The following is a 20,413-nucleotide window of genomic DNA, read 5'->3' as shown; positions in this document are numbered from 1 at the left end:
GTTTAGAAATAAAGTAAAAAAATCACGACGTTTCGATCGCAACACAAGCGGTTGTTACCAGGCATTAATTTGAAGCGGAGTTGATCTGGGGGAGGCTCGGGACCGCAACTGGTTGACTGTGAGCGGGAATGGAACTCGGGGTTCGTGGCGCAGTGCGCTAACCGCTCCACTACCGCTGCCCACTATCCCATACTATCAGCCCGCGTCTCCAATCCAGCCTGGTTGGAAATAGGGCGATTTCTCTCGAAAGTTGTCAGCCTGATTGTGCCAAGCCAAGCCGGTGCAGATGTTCCGCCTTTTGCAGGGCTAAGAGAAGAGACAGCATTTATAATCACGGGGGCAGAGAAGACCCAGGGAGCTTCGTGTGGAGCGGCAGCACCAGGCAGCCTCCGGCACAGAGCGTCAGGCAGCCGAAGAGCGAAGCGAGCGAGACATGCACTGTGCCATGTTCGTGGTGCACGCGAGAGGGCAATGCATGCGAGCCATGTTAAGTCATGCAATTCATGAGCCACGAGGATGTATCACGCATGAAGTCCGCGTGAGCTCAGCGAGTCATGCATGTGTCCTGCATGCGATCCACGTGAAGGCCACGTGTGAAGAAGCCACGAGTCCCACCGTGGAAGTCGCGGTGTCCGCGCCCCGGAACGCGCATTGCAGCGCGGGGCGCGAGATGCGGCACCAGTCGCCTCACTATAGCACGGGGTGAACGCGTGAACGCATGAACACATTCAGCCCCACTGACCACACTCTTCACCATTCACAATCTACCTGGAGTTGACCCGAGGAGTGTGCTGCCCGAGTCCTCGCCTGGAGTTGGCTGGGTTCCCACCCGGGACTGCGGGGGCTCAGCCCTGCAGTGCGCTACCCAAGCCCTTGCGCAGATGCCCCGAGTTACCTTGCAACCAACCCTGGGTGAGATTTACTCCCAAACTATTCAGGACACCGAATGAAAACAATGCAATAAGTCAGGCATCTGTGGTATGTTAAACGAGTCGTAATATAGTTTATCGTGCAACTGCAATTGTCTTTATTTTGCTGTAAAACAATATTCTGGCATTACATACAGTGCAAGAATTGGGATAGAAATACAGTCGTATGCAACTGATTTTGCCACAGAGGACAAACCTATGAAGCTCACTGCAAAATACTTGGCTATACAACTTTCATGTGCTGACCAGATGGGACAAAAAAATATAGATTTAGAGCATAAATAATAATTAAACATAAACCTAGGTGTTCCTTTAATATTGTTCAAACCCACCAAGGTACAGCCACATATAGATTTTATTTGGGAACGCATTTAGAGCTGCACAGTGGGGGCCTACCCATACCGGGACGTGTCGACCAGAATTCAAATTCACGAACCTTCCGGTGAGAAAAACACTCCACTAACAGCACCGCGCCGCTGAATGAGATTCATGGTGGTGATCAACAATTAATTTAACATTTAACTGCGTTCTAAGTGATTTATAAAATGTAAAAATGATTTATCGGAGACTGCCCCACACTGTGCTGGTTGAAGGGAGTGTTTGACCATACTTCACTGTGCAGGACAGTGTGGGTTGATAAAATGAGGACTGGTTATCACTGACCACTGATGTGAGCTGTGATTGGGAAGTGTACTCAGATGATCATTTTTTGTACGAGTCAAAATCTAAGTGATTTCCTGCTCAAATGAGAATTGAGGCGGTGCTCATCTTCTATTTACAACCCTGAGCCAGTGGTGGACATTCCACATTCCTATGATGGGGATGCTTTTATCATCAACATTATTAAGTAAAAAAAAAGCATTGCACCTCTTGCTCCATGTCAAATCATGGTTTTCTTCTCGTTCTTCTGTCACTCTCCTCTTCACTGTCCGACCCGGAATTGTCCATCGCCTCCTCCTCCACCTCCTCCTCTACCTCAAGCTCATTTTCAGAATCTTCTCCCTCCTGCGACTCTTCGTCCAACTCTTCCCGGGCAAGCAGGCGGCTAAACACCTCCAGTTCCTCTTTGGAAGCCCCGTTGGCAAGCTTTGTGAGGAAAACGCCATCGGGGAGGCGGATGATATGCGCGGCTTTGGGATTCTGCGACGAGCCGAGTCCAGGCTGGGATGGACCGCGAGGATCTGGCGTCGCGTGCGGGCCCGACCGCTCCACGCTGAACAGGCCGCGCCGCTCCAGGAACTGGTGGCGTGTCCGGACGCGGCGCTGATCCGCACCAAAAATCCGCGTGGTTACCATCTCGGCGTGCGACATGCCCATGCGGAAATAGGCGTACTGCAAGACAACACGACGCTCGTTAGCATCCAGTCTTGTTCATTGCCTGAATATTGCCTGAATAAGGATGCTTTGTGGCCACTCTACGCTTACAGTCATGAACCTGCAGACACTATGGCTTCTTTACATAGCTGTCCCAGCATGTACTAAAGTAAACTATTTTTTTCTCGTTCCATCAGTCACACGGACTTCTGGCAGTGTACAACTTTACTGTGAGTGGTAAGGCATGTACAGTAGCAAGTGTGGCGATACCTGGAAGGTAAACTGTGAGTGGTAAGGCATGTGCAGTAGCAAGTGTGGCGATACCTGGAAGGTAAACTGTGAGTGGTAAGGCATGTGCAGTAGCAAGTGTGGCGATACCTGGAAGGTAAACTGCAAGTGGTAAGGCATGTGCAGTAGCAAGTGTGGCGATACCTGGAAGGTAAACTGCAAGTGGTATGGCGTGTGCAGTAGCAAGTGTGGCGATACCTGGAAGGTAAACTGTGAGTGGTAAGGCATGTGCAGTAGCAAGTGTGGCGATACCTGGAAGGTAAACTGCAAGTGGTAAGGCGTGTGCAGTAGCAAGTGTGGCGATACCTGGAAGGTAAACTGCAAGTGGTAAGGCATGTGCAGTAGCAAGTGTGGCGATACCTGGAAGGTAAACTGCGAGTGGTATGGCGTGTGCAGTAGCAAGTGTGGCGATACCTGGAAGGTAAACTGTGAGTGGTAAGGCGTGTACAGTAGCAAGTGTGGCGATACCTGGAAGGTAAACTGTGAGTGGTAAGGCATGTACAGTAGCAAGTGTGGCGATACCTGGAAGGTAAACTGTGAGTGGTAAGGCATGTGCAGTAGCAAGTGTGGCGATACCTGGAATGTAAACTGTGAGTGGTAAGGCATGTGCAGTAGCAAGTGTGGCGATACCTGGAAGGTAAACTGCAAGTGGTAAGGCATGTGCAGTAGCAAGTGTGGCGATACCTGGACGGTAAACTGTGAGTGGTATGGCGTGTGCAGTAGCAAGTGTGGCGATACCTGGAAGGTAAACTGCGAGTGGTATGGCGTGTGCAGTAGCAAGTGTGGCGATACCTGGAAGGTAAACTGTGAGTGGTAAGGCGTGTACAGTAGCAAGTGTGGCGATACCTGGAAGGTAAACTGTGAGTGGTAAGGCATGTACAGTAGCAAGTGTGGCGATACCTGGAAGGTAAACTGTGAGTGGTAAGGCATGTGCAGTAGCAAGTGTGGCGATACCTGGAAGGTAAACTGTGAGTGGTAAGGCATGTGCAGTAGCAAGTGTGGCGATACCTGGAAGGTAAACTGCAAGTGGTAAGGCATGTGCAGTAGCAAGTGTGGCGATACCTGGAAGGTAAACTGCAAGTGGTATGGCGTGTGCAGTAGCAAGTGTGGCGATACCTGGAAGGTAAACTGTGAGTGGTAAGGCATGTGCAGTAGCAAGTGTGGCGATACCTGGAAGGTAAACTGCAAGTGGTAAGGCGTGTGCAGTAGCAAGTGTGGCAATACCTGGAAGGTAAACTGCAAGTGGTAAGGCATGTGCAGTAGCAAGTGTGGCGATACCTGGAAGGTAAACTGCAAGTGGTATGGCGTGTGCAGTAGCAAGTGTGGCGATACCTGGAAGGTAAACTGCAAGTGGTAAGGCATGTGCAGTAGCAAGTGTGGCGATACCTGGAAGGTAAACTGCAAGTGGTAAGGCGTGTGCAGTAGCAAGTGTGGCGATACCTGGAAGGTAAACTGCAAGTGGTAAGGCGTGTGCAGTAGCAAGTGTGGCGATACCTGGAAGGTAAACTGCGAGTGGTATGGCGTGTGCAGTAGCAAGTGTGGCGATACCTGGACGGTAAACTGTGAGTGGTATGGCGTGTGCAGTAGCAAGTGTGGCGATACCTGGAAGGTAAACTGCGAGTGGTATGGCGTGTGCAGTAGCAAGTGTGGCGATACCTGGAAGGTAAACTGTGAGTGGTAAGGCGTGTACAGTAGCAAGTGTGGCGATACCTGGAAGGTAAACTGTGAGTGGTAAGGCATGTACAGTAGCAAGTGTGGCGATACCTGGAAGGTAAACTGTGAGTGGTAAGGCATGTGCAGTAGCAAGTGTGGCGATACCTGGAAGGTAAACTGTGAGTGGTATGGCGTGTGCAGTAGCAAGTGTGGCGATACCTGGAAGGTAAACTGCAAGTGGTAAGGCGTGTGCAGTAGCAAGTGTGGCGATACCTGGAAGGTAAACTGTGAGTGGTAAGGCATGTGCAGTAGCAAGTGTGGCGATACCTGGAAGGTAAACTGTGAGTGGTAAGGCATGTACAGTAGCAAGTGTGGCGATACCTGGAAGGTAAACTGTGAGTGGTAAGGCATGTGCAGTAGCAAGTGTGGCGATACCTGGAAGGTAAACTGCAAGTGGTAAGGCATGTACAGTAGCAAGTGTGGCGATACCTGGAAGGTAAACTGTGAGTGGTATGGCATGTGCAGTAGCAAGTGTGGCGATACCTGGAAGGTAAACTGTGAGTGGTATGGCATGTACAGTAGCAAGTGTGGCGATACCTGGAAGGTAAACTGTGAGTGGTAAGGCGTGTGCAGTAGCAAGTGTGGCAATACCTGGAAGGTAAACTGTGAGTGGTAAGGCGTGTGCAGTAGCAAGTGTGGCGATACCTGGAAGGTAAACTGTGAGTGGTAAGGCGTGTGCAGTAGCAAGTGTGGCGATACCTGGAAGGTAAACTGCAAGTGGTAAGGCATGTGCAGTAGCAAGTGTGGCGATACCTGGAAGGTAAACTGTGAGTGGTAAGGCGTGTGCAGTAGCAAGTGTGGCGATACCTGGAAGGTAAACTGCAAGTGGTAAGGCATGTGCAGTAGCAAGTGTGGCGATACCTGGAAGGTAAACTGTGAGTGGTATGGCATGTGCAGTAGCAAGTGTGGCGATACCTGGAAGGTAAACTGCAAGTGGTAAGGCATGTGCAGTAGCAAGTGTGGCGATACCTGGAAGGTAAACTGTGAGTGGTATGGCATGTGCAGTAGCAAGTGTGGCGATACCTGGAAGGTAAACTGCAAGTGGTATGGCGTGTGCAGTAGCAAGTGTGGCGATACCTGGAAGGTAAACTGCAAGTGGTAAGGCATGTGCAGTAGCAAGTGTGGCGATACCTGGAAGGTAAACTGCAAGTGGTATGGCATGTGCAGTAGCAAGTGTGGCGATACCTGGAAGGTAAACTGTGAGTGGTAAGGCATGTGCAGTAGCAAGTGTGGCGATACCTGGAAGGTAAACTGTGAGTGGTAAGGCAAGTGCAGTAGCAAGTGTGGCGATACCTGGAAGGTAAACTGCAAGTGGTATGGCATGTGCAGTAGCAAGTGTGGCGATACCTGGAAGGTAAACTGCAAGTGGTAAGGCATGTGCAGTAGCAAGTGTGGCGATACCTGGAAGGTAAACTGCAAGTGGTATGGCATGTGCAGTAGCAAGTGTGGCGATACCTGGAAGGTAAACTGCAAGTGGTATGGCATGTGCAGTAGCAAGTGTGGCGATACCTGGAAGGTAAACTGTGAGTGGTAAGGCATGTGCAGTAGCAAGTGTGGCGATACCTGGAAGGTAAACTGCAAGTGGTAAGGCATGTGCAGTAGCAAGTGTGGCGATACCTGGAAGGTAAACTGCAAGTGGTAAGGCATGTGCAGTAGCAAGTGTGGCGATACCTGGAAGGTAAACTGTGAGTGGTAAGGCATGTGCAGTAGCAAGTGTGGCGATACCTGGAAGGTAAACTGCAAGTGGTAAGGCATGTGCAGTAGCAAGTGTGGCGATACCTGGAAGGTAAACTGCAAGTGGTAAGGCATGTGCAGTAGCAAGTGTGGCGATACCTGGAAGGTAAACTGCAAGTGGTAAGGCATGTGCAGTAGCAAGTGTGGCGATACCTGGAAGGTAAACTGCAAGTGGTAAGGCATGTGCAGTAGCAAGTGTGGCGATACCTGGAAGGTAAACTGCAAGTGGTATGGCATGTGCAGTAGCAAGTGTGGCGATACCTGGAAGGTAAACTGCAAGTGGTAAGGCATGTGCAGTAGCAAGTGTGGCGATACCTGGAAGGTAAACTGCAAGTGGTATGGCATGTGCAGTAGCAAGTGTGGCGATACCTGGAAGGTAAACTGCAAGTGGTAAGGCGTGTGCAGTAGCAAGTGTGGCGATACCTGGAAGGTAAACTGCAAGTGGTAAGGCGTGTGCAGTAGCAAGTGTGGCGATACCTGGAAGGTAAACTGCAAGTGGTAAGGCATGTGCAGTAGCAAGTGTGGCGATACCTGGAAGGTAAACTGCAAGTGGTATGGCATGTGCAGTAGCAAGTGTGGCGATACCTGGAAGGTAAACTGCAAGTGGTAAGGCGTGTGCAGTAGCAAGTGTGGCGATACCTGGAAGGTAAACTGCAAGTGGTAAGGCGTGTGCAGTAGCAAGTGTGGCGATACCTGGAAGGTAAACTGCAAGTGGTATGGCATGTGCAGTAGCAAGTGTGGCGATACCTGGAAGGTAAACTGCAAGTGGTAAGGCATGTGCAGTAGCAAGTGTGGCGATACCTGGAAGGTAAACTGTGAGTGGTAAGGCATGTGCAGTAGCAAGTGTGGCGATACCTGGAAGGTAAACTGCAAGTGGTAAGGCATGTGCAGTAGCAAGTGTGGCGATACCTGGAAGGTAAACTGCAAGTGGTAAGGCATGTGCAGTAGCAAGTGTGGCGATACCTGGAAGGTAAACTGCAAGTGGTAAGGCATGTGCAGTAGCAAGTGTGGCGATACCTGGAAGGTAAACTGCAAGTGGTATGGCGTGTGCAGTAGCAAGTGTGGCGATACCTGGAAGGTAAACTGCAAGTGGTATGGCATGTGCAGTAGCAAGTGTGGCGATACCTGGAAGGTAAACTGCAAGTGGTATGGCATGTGCAGTAGCAAGTGTGGCGATACCTGGAAGGTAAACTGCAAGTGGTAAGGCATGTGCAGTAGCAAGTGTGGCGATACCTGGAAGGTAAACTGCAAGTGGTAAGGCGTGTGCAGTAGCAAGTGTGGCGATACCTGGAAGGTAAACTGCAAGTGGTAAGGCGTGTGCAGTAGCAAGTGTGGCGATACCTGGAAGGTAAACTGCAAGTGGTATGGCATGTGCAGTAGCAAGTGTGGCGATACCTGGAAGGTAAACTGCAAGTGGTATGGCATGTGCAGTAGCAAGTGTGGCGATACCTGGAAGGTAAACTGCAAGTGGTAAGGCGTGTGCAGTAGCAAGTGTGGCGATACCTGGAAGGTAAACTGCAAGTGGTAAGGCGTGTGCAGTAGCAAGTGTGGCGATACCTGGAAGGTAAACTGCAAGTGGTATGGCATGTGCAGTAGCAAGTGTGGCGATACCTGGAAGGTAAACTGCAAGTGGTATGGCATGTGCAGTAGCAAGTGTGGCGATACCTGGAAGGTAAACTGCAAGTGGTAAGGCATGTGCAGTAGCAAGTGTGGCGATACCTGGAAGGTAAACTGCAAGTGGTATGGCGTGTGCAGTAGCAAGTGTGGCGATACCTGGAAGGTAAACTGCAAGTGGTATGGCGTGTGCAGTAGCAAGTGTGGCGATACCTGGAAGGTAAACTGCAAGTGGTAAGGCATGTGCAGTAGCAAGTGTGGCGATACCTGGAAGGTAAACTGCAAGTGGTAAGGCATGTGCAGTAGCAAGTGTGGCGATACCTGGAAGGTAAACTGCAAGTGGTAAGGCGTGTGCAGTAGCAAGTGTGGCGATACCTGGAAGGTAAACTGCAAGTGGTAAGGCGTGTGCAGTAGCAAGTGTGGCGATACCTGGAAGGTAAACTGCAAGTGGTATGGCATGTGCAGTAGCAAGTGTGGCGATACCTGGAAGGTAAACTGCAAGTGGTATGGCATGTGCAGTAGCAAGTGTGGCGATACCTGGAAGGTAAACTGCAAGTGGTAAGGCATGTGCAGTAGCAAGTGTGGCGATACCTGGAAGGTAAACTGCAAGTGGTATGGCATGTGCAGTAGCAAGTGTGGCGATACCTGGAAGGTAAACTGCAAGTGGTAAGGCGTGTGCAGTAGCAAGTGTGGCGATACCTGGAAGGTAAACTGCAAGTGGTAAGGCGTGTGCAGTAGCAAGTGTGGCGATACCTGGAAGGTAAACTGCAAGTGGTATGGCATGTGCAGTAGCAAGTGTGGCGATACCTGGAAGGTAAACTGCAAGTGGTATGGCATGTGCAGTAGCAAGTGTGGCGATACCTGGAAGGTAAACTGCAAGTGGTAAGGCATGTGCAGTAGCAAGTGTGGCGATACCTGGAAGGTAAACTGCAAGTGGTATGGCATGTGCAGTAGCAAGTGTGGCGATACCTGGAAGGTAAACTGCAAGTGGTATGGCGTGTGCAGTAGCAAGTGTGGCGATACCTGGAAGGTAAACTGCAAGTGGTAAGGCATGTGCAGTAGCAAGTGTGGCGATACCTGGAAGGTAAACTGCAAGTGGTAAGGCATGTGCAGTAGCAAGTGTGGCGATACCTGGAAGGTAAACTGCAAGTGGTAAGGCGTGTGCAGTAGCAAGTGTGGCGATACCTGGAAGGTAAACTGCAAGTGGTAAGGCGTGTGCAGTAGCAAGTGTGGCGATACCTGGAAGGTAAACTGCAAGTGGTATGGCATGTGCAGTAGCAAGTGTGGCGATACCTGGAAGGTAAACTGCAAGTGGTATGGCATGTGCAGTAGCAAGTGTGGCGATACCTGGAAGGTAAACTGCAAGTGGTAAGGCATGTGCAGTAGCAAGTGTGGCGATACCTGGAAGGTAAACTGCAAGTGGTATGGCTTGTGCAGTAGCAAGTGTGGCGATACCTGGAAGGTAAACTGCAAGTGGTATGGCGTGTGCAGTAGCAAGTGTGGCGATACCTGGAAGGTAAACTGCAAGTGGTAAGGCATGTGCAGTAGCAAGTGTGGCGATACCTGGAAGGTAAACTGCAAGTGGTAAGGCATGTGCAGTAGCCAGTGTGGCGATACCTGGAAGGTAAACTGCAAGTGGTAAGGCGTGTGCAGTAGCAAGTGTGGCGATACCTGGAAGGTAAACTGCAAGTGGTATGGCATGTGCAGTAGCAAGTGTGGCGATACCTGGAAGGTAAACTGCAAGTGGTATGGCATGTGCAGTAGCAAGTGTGGCGATACCTGGAAGGTAAACTGCAAGTGGTAAGGCATGTGCAGTAGCAAGTGTGGCGATACCTGGAAGGTAAACTGCAAGTGGTATGGCATGTGCAGTAGCAAGTGTGGCGATACCTGGAAGGTAAACTGCAAGTGGTATGGCATGTGCAGTAGCAAGTGTGGCGATACCTGGAAGGTAAACTGCAAGTGGTATGGCATGTGCAGTAGCAAGTGTGGCGATACCTGGAAGGTAAACTGCAAGTGGTAAGGCATGTGCAGTAGCAAGTGTGGCGATACCTGGAAGGTAAACTGCAAGTGGTATGGCGTGTGCAGTAGCAAGTGTGGCGATACCTGGAAGGTAAACTGCAAGTGGTATGGCGTGTGCAGTAGCAAGTGTGGCGATACCTGGAAGGTAAACTGCAAGTGGTAAGGCATGTGCAGTAGCAAGTGTGGCGATACCTGGAAGGTAAACTGCAAGTGGTATGGCGTGTGCAGTAGCAAGTGTGGCGATACCTGGAAGGTAAACTGCAAGTGGTAAGGCATGTGCAGTAGCAAGTGTGGCGATACCTGGAAGGTAAACTGCAAGTGGTAAGGCATGTGCAGTAGCAAGTGTGGCGATACCTGGAAGGTAAACTGCAAGTGGTAAGGCATGTGCAGTAGCAAGTGTGGCGATACCTGGAAGGTAAACTGCAAGTGGTATGGCATGTGCAGTAGCAAGTGTGGCGATACCTGGAAGGTAAACTGCAAGTGGTATGGCGTGTGCAGTAGCAAGTGTGGCGATACCTGGAAGGTAAACTGCAAGTGGTAAGGCATGTGCAGTAGCAAGTGTGGCGATACCTGGAAGGTAAACTGCAAGTGGTAAGGCATGTGCAGTAGCAAGTGTGGCGATACCTGGAAGGTAAACTGCAAGTGGTAAGGCGTGTGCAGTAGCAAGTGTGGCGATACCTGGAAGGTAAACTGCAAGTGGTAAGGCGTGTGCAGTAGCAAGTGTGGCGATACCTGGAAGGTAAACTGCAAGTGGTATGGCATGTGCAGTAGCAAGTGTGGCGATACCTGGAAGGTAAACTGCAAGTGGTATGGCATGTGCAGTAGCAAGTGTGGCGATACCTGGAAGGTAAACTGCAAGTGGTAAGGCATGTGCAGTAGCAAGTGTGGCGATACCTGGAAGGTAAACTGCAAGTGGTATGGCTTGTGCAGTAGCAAGTGTGGCGATACCTGGAAGGTAAACTGCAAGTGGTATGGCGTGTGCAGTAGCAAGTGTGGCGATACCTGGAAGGTAAACTGCAAGTGGTAAGGCATGTGCAGTAGCAAGTGTGGCGATACCTGGAAGGTAAACTGCAAGTGGTAAGGCATGTGCAGTAGCCAGTGTGGCGATACCTGGAAGGTAAACTGCAAGTGGTAAGGCGTGTGCAGTAGCAAGTGTGGCGATACCTGGAAGGTAAACTGCAAGTGGTATGGCATGTGCAGTAGCAAGTGTGGCGATACCTGGAAGGTAAACTGCAAGTGGTATGGCATGTGCAGTAGCAAGTGTGGCGATACCTGGAAGGTAAACTGCAAGTGGTAAGGCATGTGCAGTAGCAAGTGTGGCGATACCTGGAAGGTAAACTGCAAGTGGTATGGCATGTGCAGTAGCAAGTGTGGCGATACCTGGAAGGTAAACTGCAAGTGGTATGGCATGTGCAGTAGCAAGTGTGGCGATACCTGGAAGGTAAACTGCAAGTGGTATGGCATGTGCAGTAGCAAGTGTGGCGATACCTGGAAGGTAAACTGCAAGTGGTAAGGCATGTGCAGTAGCAAGTGTGGCGATACCTGGAAGGTAAACTGCAAGTGGTATGGCGTGTGCAGTAGCAAGTGTGGCGATACCTGGAAGGTAAACTGCAAGTGGTATGGCGTGTGCAGTAGCAAGTGTGGCGATACCTGGAAGGTAAACTGCAAGTGGTAAGGCATGTGCAGTAGCAAGTGTGGCGATACCTGGAAGGTAAACTGCAAGTGGTATGGCGTGTGCAGTAGCAAGTGTGGCGATACCTGGAAGGTAAACTGCAAGTGGTAAGGCATGTGCAGTAGCAAGTGTGGCGATACCTGGAAGGTAAACTGCAAGTGGTAAGGCATGTGCAGTAGCAAGTGTGGCGATACCTGGAAGGTAAACTGCAAGTGGTAAGGCATGTGCAGTAGCAAGTGTGGCGATACCTGGAAGGTAAACTGCAAGTGGTATGGCATGTGCAGTAGCAAGTGTGGCGATACCTGGAAGGTAAACTGCAAGTGGTATGGCGTGTGCAGTAGCAAGTGTGGCGATACCTGGAAGGTAAACTGCAAGTGGTATGGCGTGTGCAGCAGGGCGCGCGGGGTCGTGCGAGCGATCTCCTGGCTCTGCTTGCCATTGAAGAGGCAGTCGGAGCGCAGCATATTTACGCGCTCAGAAATGCTTCGCTCAGTCTGCGCAAGCAGCTCCGGGGTGGAGGCGACAGCATGCTCCAGCCAGCCTGGAGCACAAACGCGCACACAGCACATGCGTGACTCTCCCGCGTTAGAATTTCCCGCGCGCGACATTACATGGCATCCAGTGATGGTGTCACCTGAAAATCACCATTTTGTAGGTATCACCATCACAAGCCCAGCCTGACCGCACAAATTAATTTACACTGCCACAAGTTATTAAATACAGCAGAAACCCACCTTGGCTGCTTTAGCTGCTCTACTGCTAAACGAAAACTATAACTGCTAGTGAGGAGCTGTTGACAAGAGCCAGGCTGGTACCATGGAAACGTGTGAAGCCAGCGTGCCATGCCACTACCTTCTCCGAGGCCATGCCGCCTCAGGGCCCGCCCCCTGCCCTGGATGACGAGCGCGTCCGTAAGCGCGAGCTGAGGCTGCTGCGTCACGGCCCTCATGCACGTCGCCCGGCTGAGCCCCAGTGCCAGCAGTGCCCGCAGCGACGAGACCACGGCCTGAGACACAAACAGAGCAGCGAGCGGCAGCGTCAAACGAGCACCCGCAGCAAAACCCAAGCCCGGGAATTATTACGAAACTGCTCCAGTCAAGCAGGAGTTCATCTCGATACAATGGAGCTGGAGACAGGCTGCTCAGAGCTGGTAAAGGCCCATTTCTTCATCATTGTTAAAACCAAACAGGTGCGTTTGTGCAGTGTGTTAATGCTGCTTAATGGAGGTCAACACATTCACTAGAGTATTAAACTGTTGGTTTTGCTCAACAACCACACTTATCATTGACGGCAACAATGTCCACATCGGATTGGGAACATGTAGACAATATGACTGCCTCTTCAGCTGCCACCTTGCCGACCAAATGTAAGGACAACTTGATTTCCAAATTCAACCACCTCTCCAACAAGAAATCGGACCCACACACCGAAAAGCTAGACGTTAACAAAGTCGTAATTAATCACAGTAACAGTTTCTATTTCTGATGGTCTGAAAACCGTTTTAGCTAAAGGGCTAAACTTTGCAGTTACATCTAGACACATACCAGTTAATGATATAATTGCCCATGTCGACGTGGCTCTCAAGGGCCTGGGTCACATCACTGCAGACGTAGCAAGATCTGAAATCGCTGCAACCCTCAAAAACGCTAAGATGCCAGCTAGCAACATCAGCAAAGATGAGCGTTTTGAATTATCTCAATTAAAAAAGAGGGATGACATTTTCATCCTCTCAGCCGACAAGGGCAATACCACTGTCATCATGGACAAAATATAATAACAAAATTCAAGAACTGCTCAACGATGGCAGCTATACAAAAATAAGAAGAGACCCCACCAACAGCCTCGTCACTAAAACCAACAAAATCATTTCTGATTCAACCGCATTAATTGATCAAACCAAACAGTTCTCGTTGAAACCTTCTGCGGCCAGGCCTCCAAGATTATATGACCTTCCAAAGATACATAAAGAAGATACACCCCTTCGTCCCATTGTCTCTACTATCAAATCCCCCACCTACAAACTAGCTCGTTTTTTGTCTGAAATCCTGCGGGCTTTTACTGGAAAAACCACCTCTGCGGTACTAAACTTTACTCACTTGGTATCGACAATCAAGGGTATTTCCCTGTCCCCAGACGACCTGCTTGTCAGTTTTGATGTGGTTTCCTTATTCACCAAAGTTCCTGTACCTGACACCATCGCAATCATTGAAGACTTGGTTAATCAAGGACTGCATACTGATGTACCCCCCCTGGTGAGACACTGCTTAACCAACACATACTTCACCTGGAATGGAACTTTCTACAAACAAACTGAGGGCACCCCAATGGGCTCCCCCCTATCTCCGGTTGTAGCCAACGTTTTCATGGAGAAATTTGAGACTGACGCCATTCAGGCTGCCACTCTAAGCCCGACTTTATGGAAGAGGTACATGGATGACACTTTTGTCATCTGGCCACATGGCCGGCCTGCTCTAGACCAATTCCTCGACCACATCAATTCCATACACCCAGCCATCAGATTTACCATGGAAGTCGAAAAAGATGGCAAGCTACCCTTTTTGGATGTCCTAATTAAAAGGAGACCTGATGGTTCAATGAGCCACTCTGTTTACAGGAAAGCTACCCATACGGATGCTTACTTAAAACCGGATTCCCACCACCATCCATCCCAGAAGAATTCCCTCATCAAGACTCTATACCATAGAGCCCAATGCATCTCTGACCAGGAACACATTGCCAGTGAACTGAAGCACGTACACCAAGCTCTCAAGGCTAATGGTTACTCCGACTACACAATCCGCAAAGCCATCACTCCAACCATGAAGAAGCATCCTCTTGAGGAGCTATTCAAAACCATCACCTTACCCTACATTGCGGGGGTCACAAAAGAAATCTCCAAAATCCTGAATAAACACAATATCCAGGTCCGATTCAACACAGTACATAAAATCCGTGATCTGGTCCCATCTGTAAAAGATGTGGTTCCAGACATACAATACCCGGGCGTCTACAAACTAAATTGCCTCAGTGGTAGCAGTTACATTGGAGAAACCAAACGACATATCTCGGACCGCATCCGTAAACATAAAGCAGACTTGAAACATGATAGGACGAACACCTCAGCCGTGGCAGATCACTGATATAATTCAGTGGGCTCACATGACATTGACTTCTCCAAGACGGAGGTTCTCTGCAAGCCATCCGGCTACCATGAGAGATTCGTTCATGTGGCCATCCACATATACAAACAGAGACAATTTCAACCGAGAAGATGGATTCTGGCTTAGTAATCATTGGAAAGACATGATAAACCATTTCGGTTCTTGATTGATTGTATTTTACGGTGACTTTCAGACCGCAGTCCATTCTCTGGCACTGCCTCATAGTACCTTTCACACGACGGTCAATGGTATGAATTTCGATTTAAAGCTTTCGTGACTGCAATGATTCATCTTCTTTGGTTCTTTCAGTAAAGTCACGTAGAATGAGAATAAAATAATAAATTGATAAAATAAAATAACACAATAATATTCTCACGACGTTTCGGCCACAACACAAGCGGCCTTCATCAGGCCGCTTGTCCTACCAGACAGTCTCGCCCCCTTCACCTGAAACGTCGTGAGAATATTATTGTGTTATTTTATTTTATCAATTTATTATTTTATTCTCATTCTACGTGACTTTACCGAAAGAACCAAAGAAGGTCAATGGTATGGTTTATAGCATATTGTATAATAATAAATAGTATAACAGTGTAATGTTTCACATAATTCATAAGGCAATATATAGTATCGTAATTGTATAGTGAATATACAGCAGTGTGGTATACAGTAGGGTTGGTAGACTAATACAGTGTAATATTAAAAGTCTAATATTTGTATAGTCTAAAGTATAGGGTGCTGCATAGTAACGCATTGTATAATTCAATAGTGGGGTTTGTCTATGGCAGTGTATATTACGGTGTATAGTCTTGTAATGTAGAAAAAAAGATTAGTTGGAGGCATATCAATATAATGCATTATATTGGGCTGTGTATACGATATTATACAATGTAGTTTAGATTGGAAGGTATAATATTGTAATGTGTAGTAGTCTAGTTTATAGCATAGTTGTAACGCAGCACAGGACAGAGCAGCGCATCGTGGTTGTTTCTCTCTCTCCCCCCTCCTCCGTTCCGAGCATAGATGGACTCGTCCATCTGAACAATGCTCGCTGCTTTCCGTGGTGCTAACGTTGAGGAAAAAAGAAACCGCCACTTTTTTCAACAGAATTGTAATGTATAATGACTTATTGTTAGTAGCTCAGCTGATTGGAGAGTATATTGAGTTTATTGAAAATATTGATGTAGTTTATATTTTAGTTTTTTATCAGTTTACTATATGGTATTCATTATATAGTGTAGTGTATACCCAGTTACTTTATGTTAATAGCTCAGCTTATTGGAGAATATATTGAGTACATTGATTATATTGATGTCGTTTATACTTAGTTCTTTCACATCGGTTTATTGTATGATAGTTGGGTAGTTACAGTTCTTTAGCATCAATATACTAAATGCCTCTGTTGATATGTAAACTCTTGACTTTAACATAGCTACTTCCGTGACCAGTTACATGCTAATTCCTCACACTATCATGCTAATCTCTCACATTAACAAAGCTACTTCAATGTTAAATTCTTCTGTTGATATGTAAACTCCTTTGTCAAGGCGCTCTGCTCCTCCCACCCAGCTTAAAATACGCTGCCAAGCTTAGCAGTGTTCATTGGAGCTCTGTCTTTCCGACAGTTCTGTTTCTTCACCTGAGGAAGGCTACTTGTGTTGTGGCCGAAACGTCATGAGAATTTTCTGTTCAATTTTTATTATTTTATTATTTCCCTTCTACGTGACTTTACCGAAATAACCATGAAGATGAATCCCTGCAGTCACGAAAGCTTTAAATCGAAATTTAACCAAATGCAGATCCTCGTCACCTGAAGGCGATGAAGTCACACACAAGCATTTCTTGTCGATACAATCCCTGATGAAGTCACTCAACTGTCTTATGTGATCAGAGTTAATGGCCAAATCCTCTCGAATACACTCGATCTTTTCAAATTTTTTAAGCTAAGCAGTCTTGGGCCTGCTTTGTGCTTTGACGAGTGATCGGCAAGACCTGCTTTGTGCTTTGACGAGTGATCGGCAAGACCTGCGAGGTCTTGTAGGTGTGGGGCTGTGGGGTGGCCAGAAGATGACGGTGCTGATTGTTATCCCCTCATATGCACTGGTTTCCTCCGGGTGTTACGGTTCCCTTCCGCATGGCAAACATTAATAGATGGACGTGGCAAAACATTACAATGCTCCCAGTTGAGTCTGGAGGCTTCATGTTTCTTGGGGGAATAGGCAGCGTTTTTGTTCAATGCACAGTAAAGGATTGGGCGCCTGAGCATGTCGAGGGAGCACGGCCCAGAGTCACGCACCGGTGCGCCAGCTTGATCATGTGGTGCGGAGGGCAGCATCGCGGCAGGGCTGCTCCGCACCAGACAGCGGACTTGATGCTGTGAGAATCCCAGGTCCAGGAGGCCCTGTGCAGCCATCTCCACGGCGGAGGCCACAGCAGCTGAGGGCCGGCCCCGCATCGCGCCGTGTGTGACCGCCTCCTGAGCGACGCTGGCAACGAACTCGCCCAGCGGCTGCTCCTCCTTGGTGCTCCACTCCCCATTGCCACCACTGTTTCCCACCGAGCTCCCGCCTTCCCCTCTTGCCACCTCTTCACCAGCAGGCACGCCTGTGAAATTTGCAACATTGTTCAGTGCTTAAATATTTTTTGAATTACAGGAGAGAACCTGACTGTTCTCAAGCTAGGACAGATGAACTCTGCTCCATCCGTGCCGTTCAGTGGTCGATCCACCCCCCCACCCTGCACCTCCCCTCTCCATGGGTCGTGAATGCGCAGTACGGCAGCAGACTGCTCTCATGTGTCGGCAAATTATTACAGAATGTACAAAAAATAGGCATATATTAATGCGGGAATGATCAATCCTGATATACATTTTCAGTGTTCTGAATGTTACCAGAAAGTTACATAATATTTAAAAACATGCGTTTAGTGTATTTGGCTGCTATTAACTGCCACATAAGCTACTTCGTTTAGCTATCCTTTGTGGCCAGATCGCTTCTGAAAAAGAGATGTATTGCTCAGTGCGCCTTACCTGGTAAAATGAAAAAAGTGTATCGTTTAGTAAAATCCTTCCGCATCCATGACAGGCAGTACAGAAGCCACAGCAATGCTGCCGTTCACAGACCCTATCACATACTCATAGAGGTGTAGACCATTGTCAGCAGGTTGTTTAGCCCATTCCCCAATTTTTATGCATTGTAGAAAACAATAGTAGCTCCGCCTAAATAACTACAAACAATTCGTTTTGTAGGAAATATGAATCTCACTAAAATCCCAATTCTAACACACGCACCCATGGAACCGCACCGAGCAGCGGAATAACTTGTTGCGATGGACACGAAATGAATGAACGAGCCCCGGCGTTGTGACCTTTGGCAGCGCGGGCCTTGTCCCGTCTGGCGGGCTGGCCAGGGAGTCGCGCCGTGCGGGCGGTGGTGGTGGCGGTGGTGGCGGTGGTGGTGGTGCTCGCCCGCTCGCCCCGGGCCGGTGCCACCCGGCTAGGGGCCAGGCCCCACCACGACCACCGGCACGGCGCCACAGCCGAGAGACCGCGACAGCTCCACATCGTCAAGCCGCCCTGTCTCACACAGTGAGATACACACAGTGAGAGACACACAGTGAAATACACACAGTGAGACACACACACAGTGAGACACACACACACACACACAGTGAGACACACACACACACACAGTGAGACACACACACAGTGAGACACACACACACAGTGAGACACACACACACACAGTGAGACACACACACACACAGTGAGACACACACACACAGTGAGACACACACACACAGTGAGACACACACACACAGTGAGACACACACACACAGTGAGACACACACACACAGTGAGACACACACACACAGTGAGACACACACACACAGTGAGACACACACACACAGTGAGACACACACACACAGTGAGACACACACACACAGTGAGACACACACACACAGTGAGACACACACACACAGTGAGACACACACACACAGTGAGATACACACAGTGAGATACACACACACAGTGAGACACACACACACAGTGAGACACACACACAGTGAGACACACACACAGTGAGACACACACACACAGTGAGACACACACACACAGTGAGACAAAGATCCCCCATATAGCCTGTAACAGACTGTAGGGGCAAGTGCTGTTAGCGAGCACCTATGAAGGCCGACATGATAAACGAGGGGGTGGGTGGCCAGCACCACGCCCGACCGCCTTTGTCTCCCTAGTGGCGATGTTTACACACCGCACCAGGTACTCATTTGAGGCTGAGTCGACCTAAGGGAAGCCCGGGACCGGTTCAGATAATCGTCACTGGTGTTGGCCGTGAGCGGGAATCGAACTCGGGTGGCCAGGTTCATAGCGCAGCGTGGCGCTAACCGCTACACTATCGCTCTCCATACACAGTGAGACACACACACAGCGAGACACACACACACAGTGAGACACACACAGTGACACACACAGTGAGACACACACACAGTGAGACACACAGCGAGACAAACACACAGACACACACAGCGAGACACACACAGCGAGCCACAAAGATAAAGACAAAGATCCCCCATATAGCCTTAACACAGCGAGACACACACACAGCGAGACACACACACAGCGAGACACACACACATTGAGACACGTACTGTACTCATGCACAATGACACACGCGCGCATGGACACGTACTGTTTACACAGAGACATACAAAGATCACACTATAGCCCTAACATGCTGTTGGGGCAAGTGCTGTTAGCGAGCACCTCTGAAGGGCGGCACGGTACACGAGGGGGTGGGTAACCAACACCACGCCCGGCCGCCTTTGTCTCCCCAATGGTGATGTTTACACACCGGCGCGCCAGGTACTCATTGAAGGCTGAGTCGACCTAGGAAAGGCCCAAAATCGGTTCAGATTCTCGTCATCGATGTTGAAAGTGAAGCGGGAATCAAACTCGGGTCGCTGAGGTTCGGAGCGTAGCGCAGCGCTAGAGCAGCGCTCAAGAGCCGGTGGTGACAATTCCCCGTTTCCGTGACGAGGCGAGCTCTCGAGGCGCAGTACAGCAACAGTGTTCGCTCCGCTGCTGCACTTCCGCGTACAGTGCCCACTCACCCACGCTGCCGCACTGTAAACACGTGGCGCGGTGACCCCGTGACCTCACGGCATCAACTCGCTGCTTGCAGGGCTCACTGCCGCCTCCTAGCCTCGCCGGGGGCTCGGAGCCGCTAGGCGGAGACTCCCACTACCCCCTCCCCCCATACTAACCTTCAACTATAAACCCCTTCACCGAGCACCAGCCACGCACGATCTATCCACTGCTAGATGGCGTCCTTCCACCAAGCCGTCCCCATCGCTCACCGTCTCTCGATGTCGCAATAGCCGCCATTCGCCACGTGGTGGTGACGTCACCACGGAGCTTGTGCCAGGCGAGGTGCATCTCGAGGCCACATGAAGTGCAGAATGCTCTCTGCAGGATGTCACGGGACAGACCCAGATGCCATGGGTTGATGGAGATGAATGGCCAAACAGAAGCTGCTTGGGCATGCGAGCTACATGACCCAGCGTTGCCTCGACTACCGGAGGCACTTACTGATGGGACTGTGCCCAGAACTTTGGAGGATCTGAGAGCTCCTCACACAATCCAGTCTGGTTAAACCCAGGCACAGTTGTTCCTGTAAATGGATACACGTTTCAATGTCGTGATCCACATAGCACCTGCACGCTCACCAGCGGGGCACGTTCAATTGCTTGCCACTCCATCGTTTGTTTCACTTTGAAAATTAGACTTCATCGTGGTCTCTTGCGTTTTCACCTGGCTAAACAAAATTAACTTGAACGTACTGTCCTTAACAATGAACAACTGCTATTTGCATTTGTTCACAAATGTATGTGTTCCACATCCTCTCTGCGCCCACACCGCCCCTGTCAACGTCATGTTTGATGAAATTGAGATG

The 20,413-nt window shown here is 49.5% G+C and overlaps 1 protein-coding gene across 6 annotated transcripts; it reads right to left on the bottom strand.

Annotated features, from left to right (window-relative positions):
• Positions 1-1,003: 1,003 nt before the first annotated feature.
• LOC116948779 (transcription termination factor 4, mitochondrial-like) lies at positions 1,004-20,010 on the bottom strand. 6 transcript variants are annotated; one of them, XM_076071774.1, is made up of 6 exons: positions 19,818-20,010; positions 17,811-18,018; positions 16,741-17,048; positions 12,136-12,289; positions 11,640-11,824; positions 1,004-2,261 (listed from the first exon to the last, which is right to left on the bottom strand). In XM_076071774.1, exons 1-6 carry the CDS (start codon positions 20,001-20,003, stop codon positions 1,815-1,817), a joined length of 1,488 nt encoding a protein of 495 aa, XP_075927889.1. In that variant the 5' UTR covers positions 20,004-20,010; the 3' UTR covers positions 1,004-1,814. The 6 variants fall into 6 exon arrangements, with proteins under 6 accessions (XP_075927889.1, XP_075927893.1, XP_075927892.1 ...); XM_076071778.1 differs by lacking the exon at positions 19,818-20,010 and adding an exon at positions 19,725-19,744; XM_076071777.1 differs by lacking the exon at positions 19,818-20,010 and adding an exon at positions 19,572-19,688.
• Positions 20,011-20,413: the final 403 nt, after the last annotated feature.

The sequence above is a fragment of the Petromyzon marinus genome, chromosome 35, assembly GCF_048934315.1.
Source record: "Petromyzon marinus isolate PM22_M1 ecotype Great Lakes invasive population chromosome 35, UKy_Petmar_22M1.pri1.0, whole genome shotgun sequence".
NCBI classification, from domain to species: Eukaryota; Metazoa; Chordata; class Hyperoartia; order Petromyzontiformes; family Petromyzontidae; genus Petromyzon; species Petromyzon marinus.
Note: the sequence above shows the minus strand (reverse complement) of the source record. Positions and strands in the feature narration are given on the sequence as shown.

Coding starts and splice junctions, on each gene's coding strand:
- LOC116948779 (XM_076071774.1), bottom strand. CDS start 20,003: ATGCCCAAGCAGCTTCTGTTTGGCCATTCATCTCCATCAACCCATGGC. Junction 17,049..17,810: donor CAAGGCCCGCGCTGCCAAAG/GTCACAACGCCG, acceptor CAAATTTCACAG/GCGTGCCTGCTGGTGAAGAG. Junction 2,262..11,639: donor ACTTGCAGTTTACCTTCCAG/GTATCGCCACAC, acceptor GTTGTCTTGCAG/TACGCCTATTTCCGCATGGG.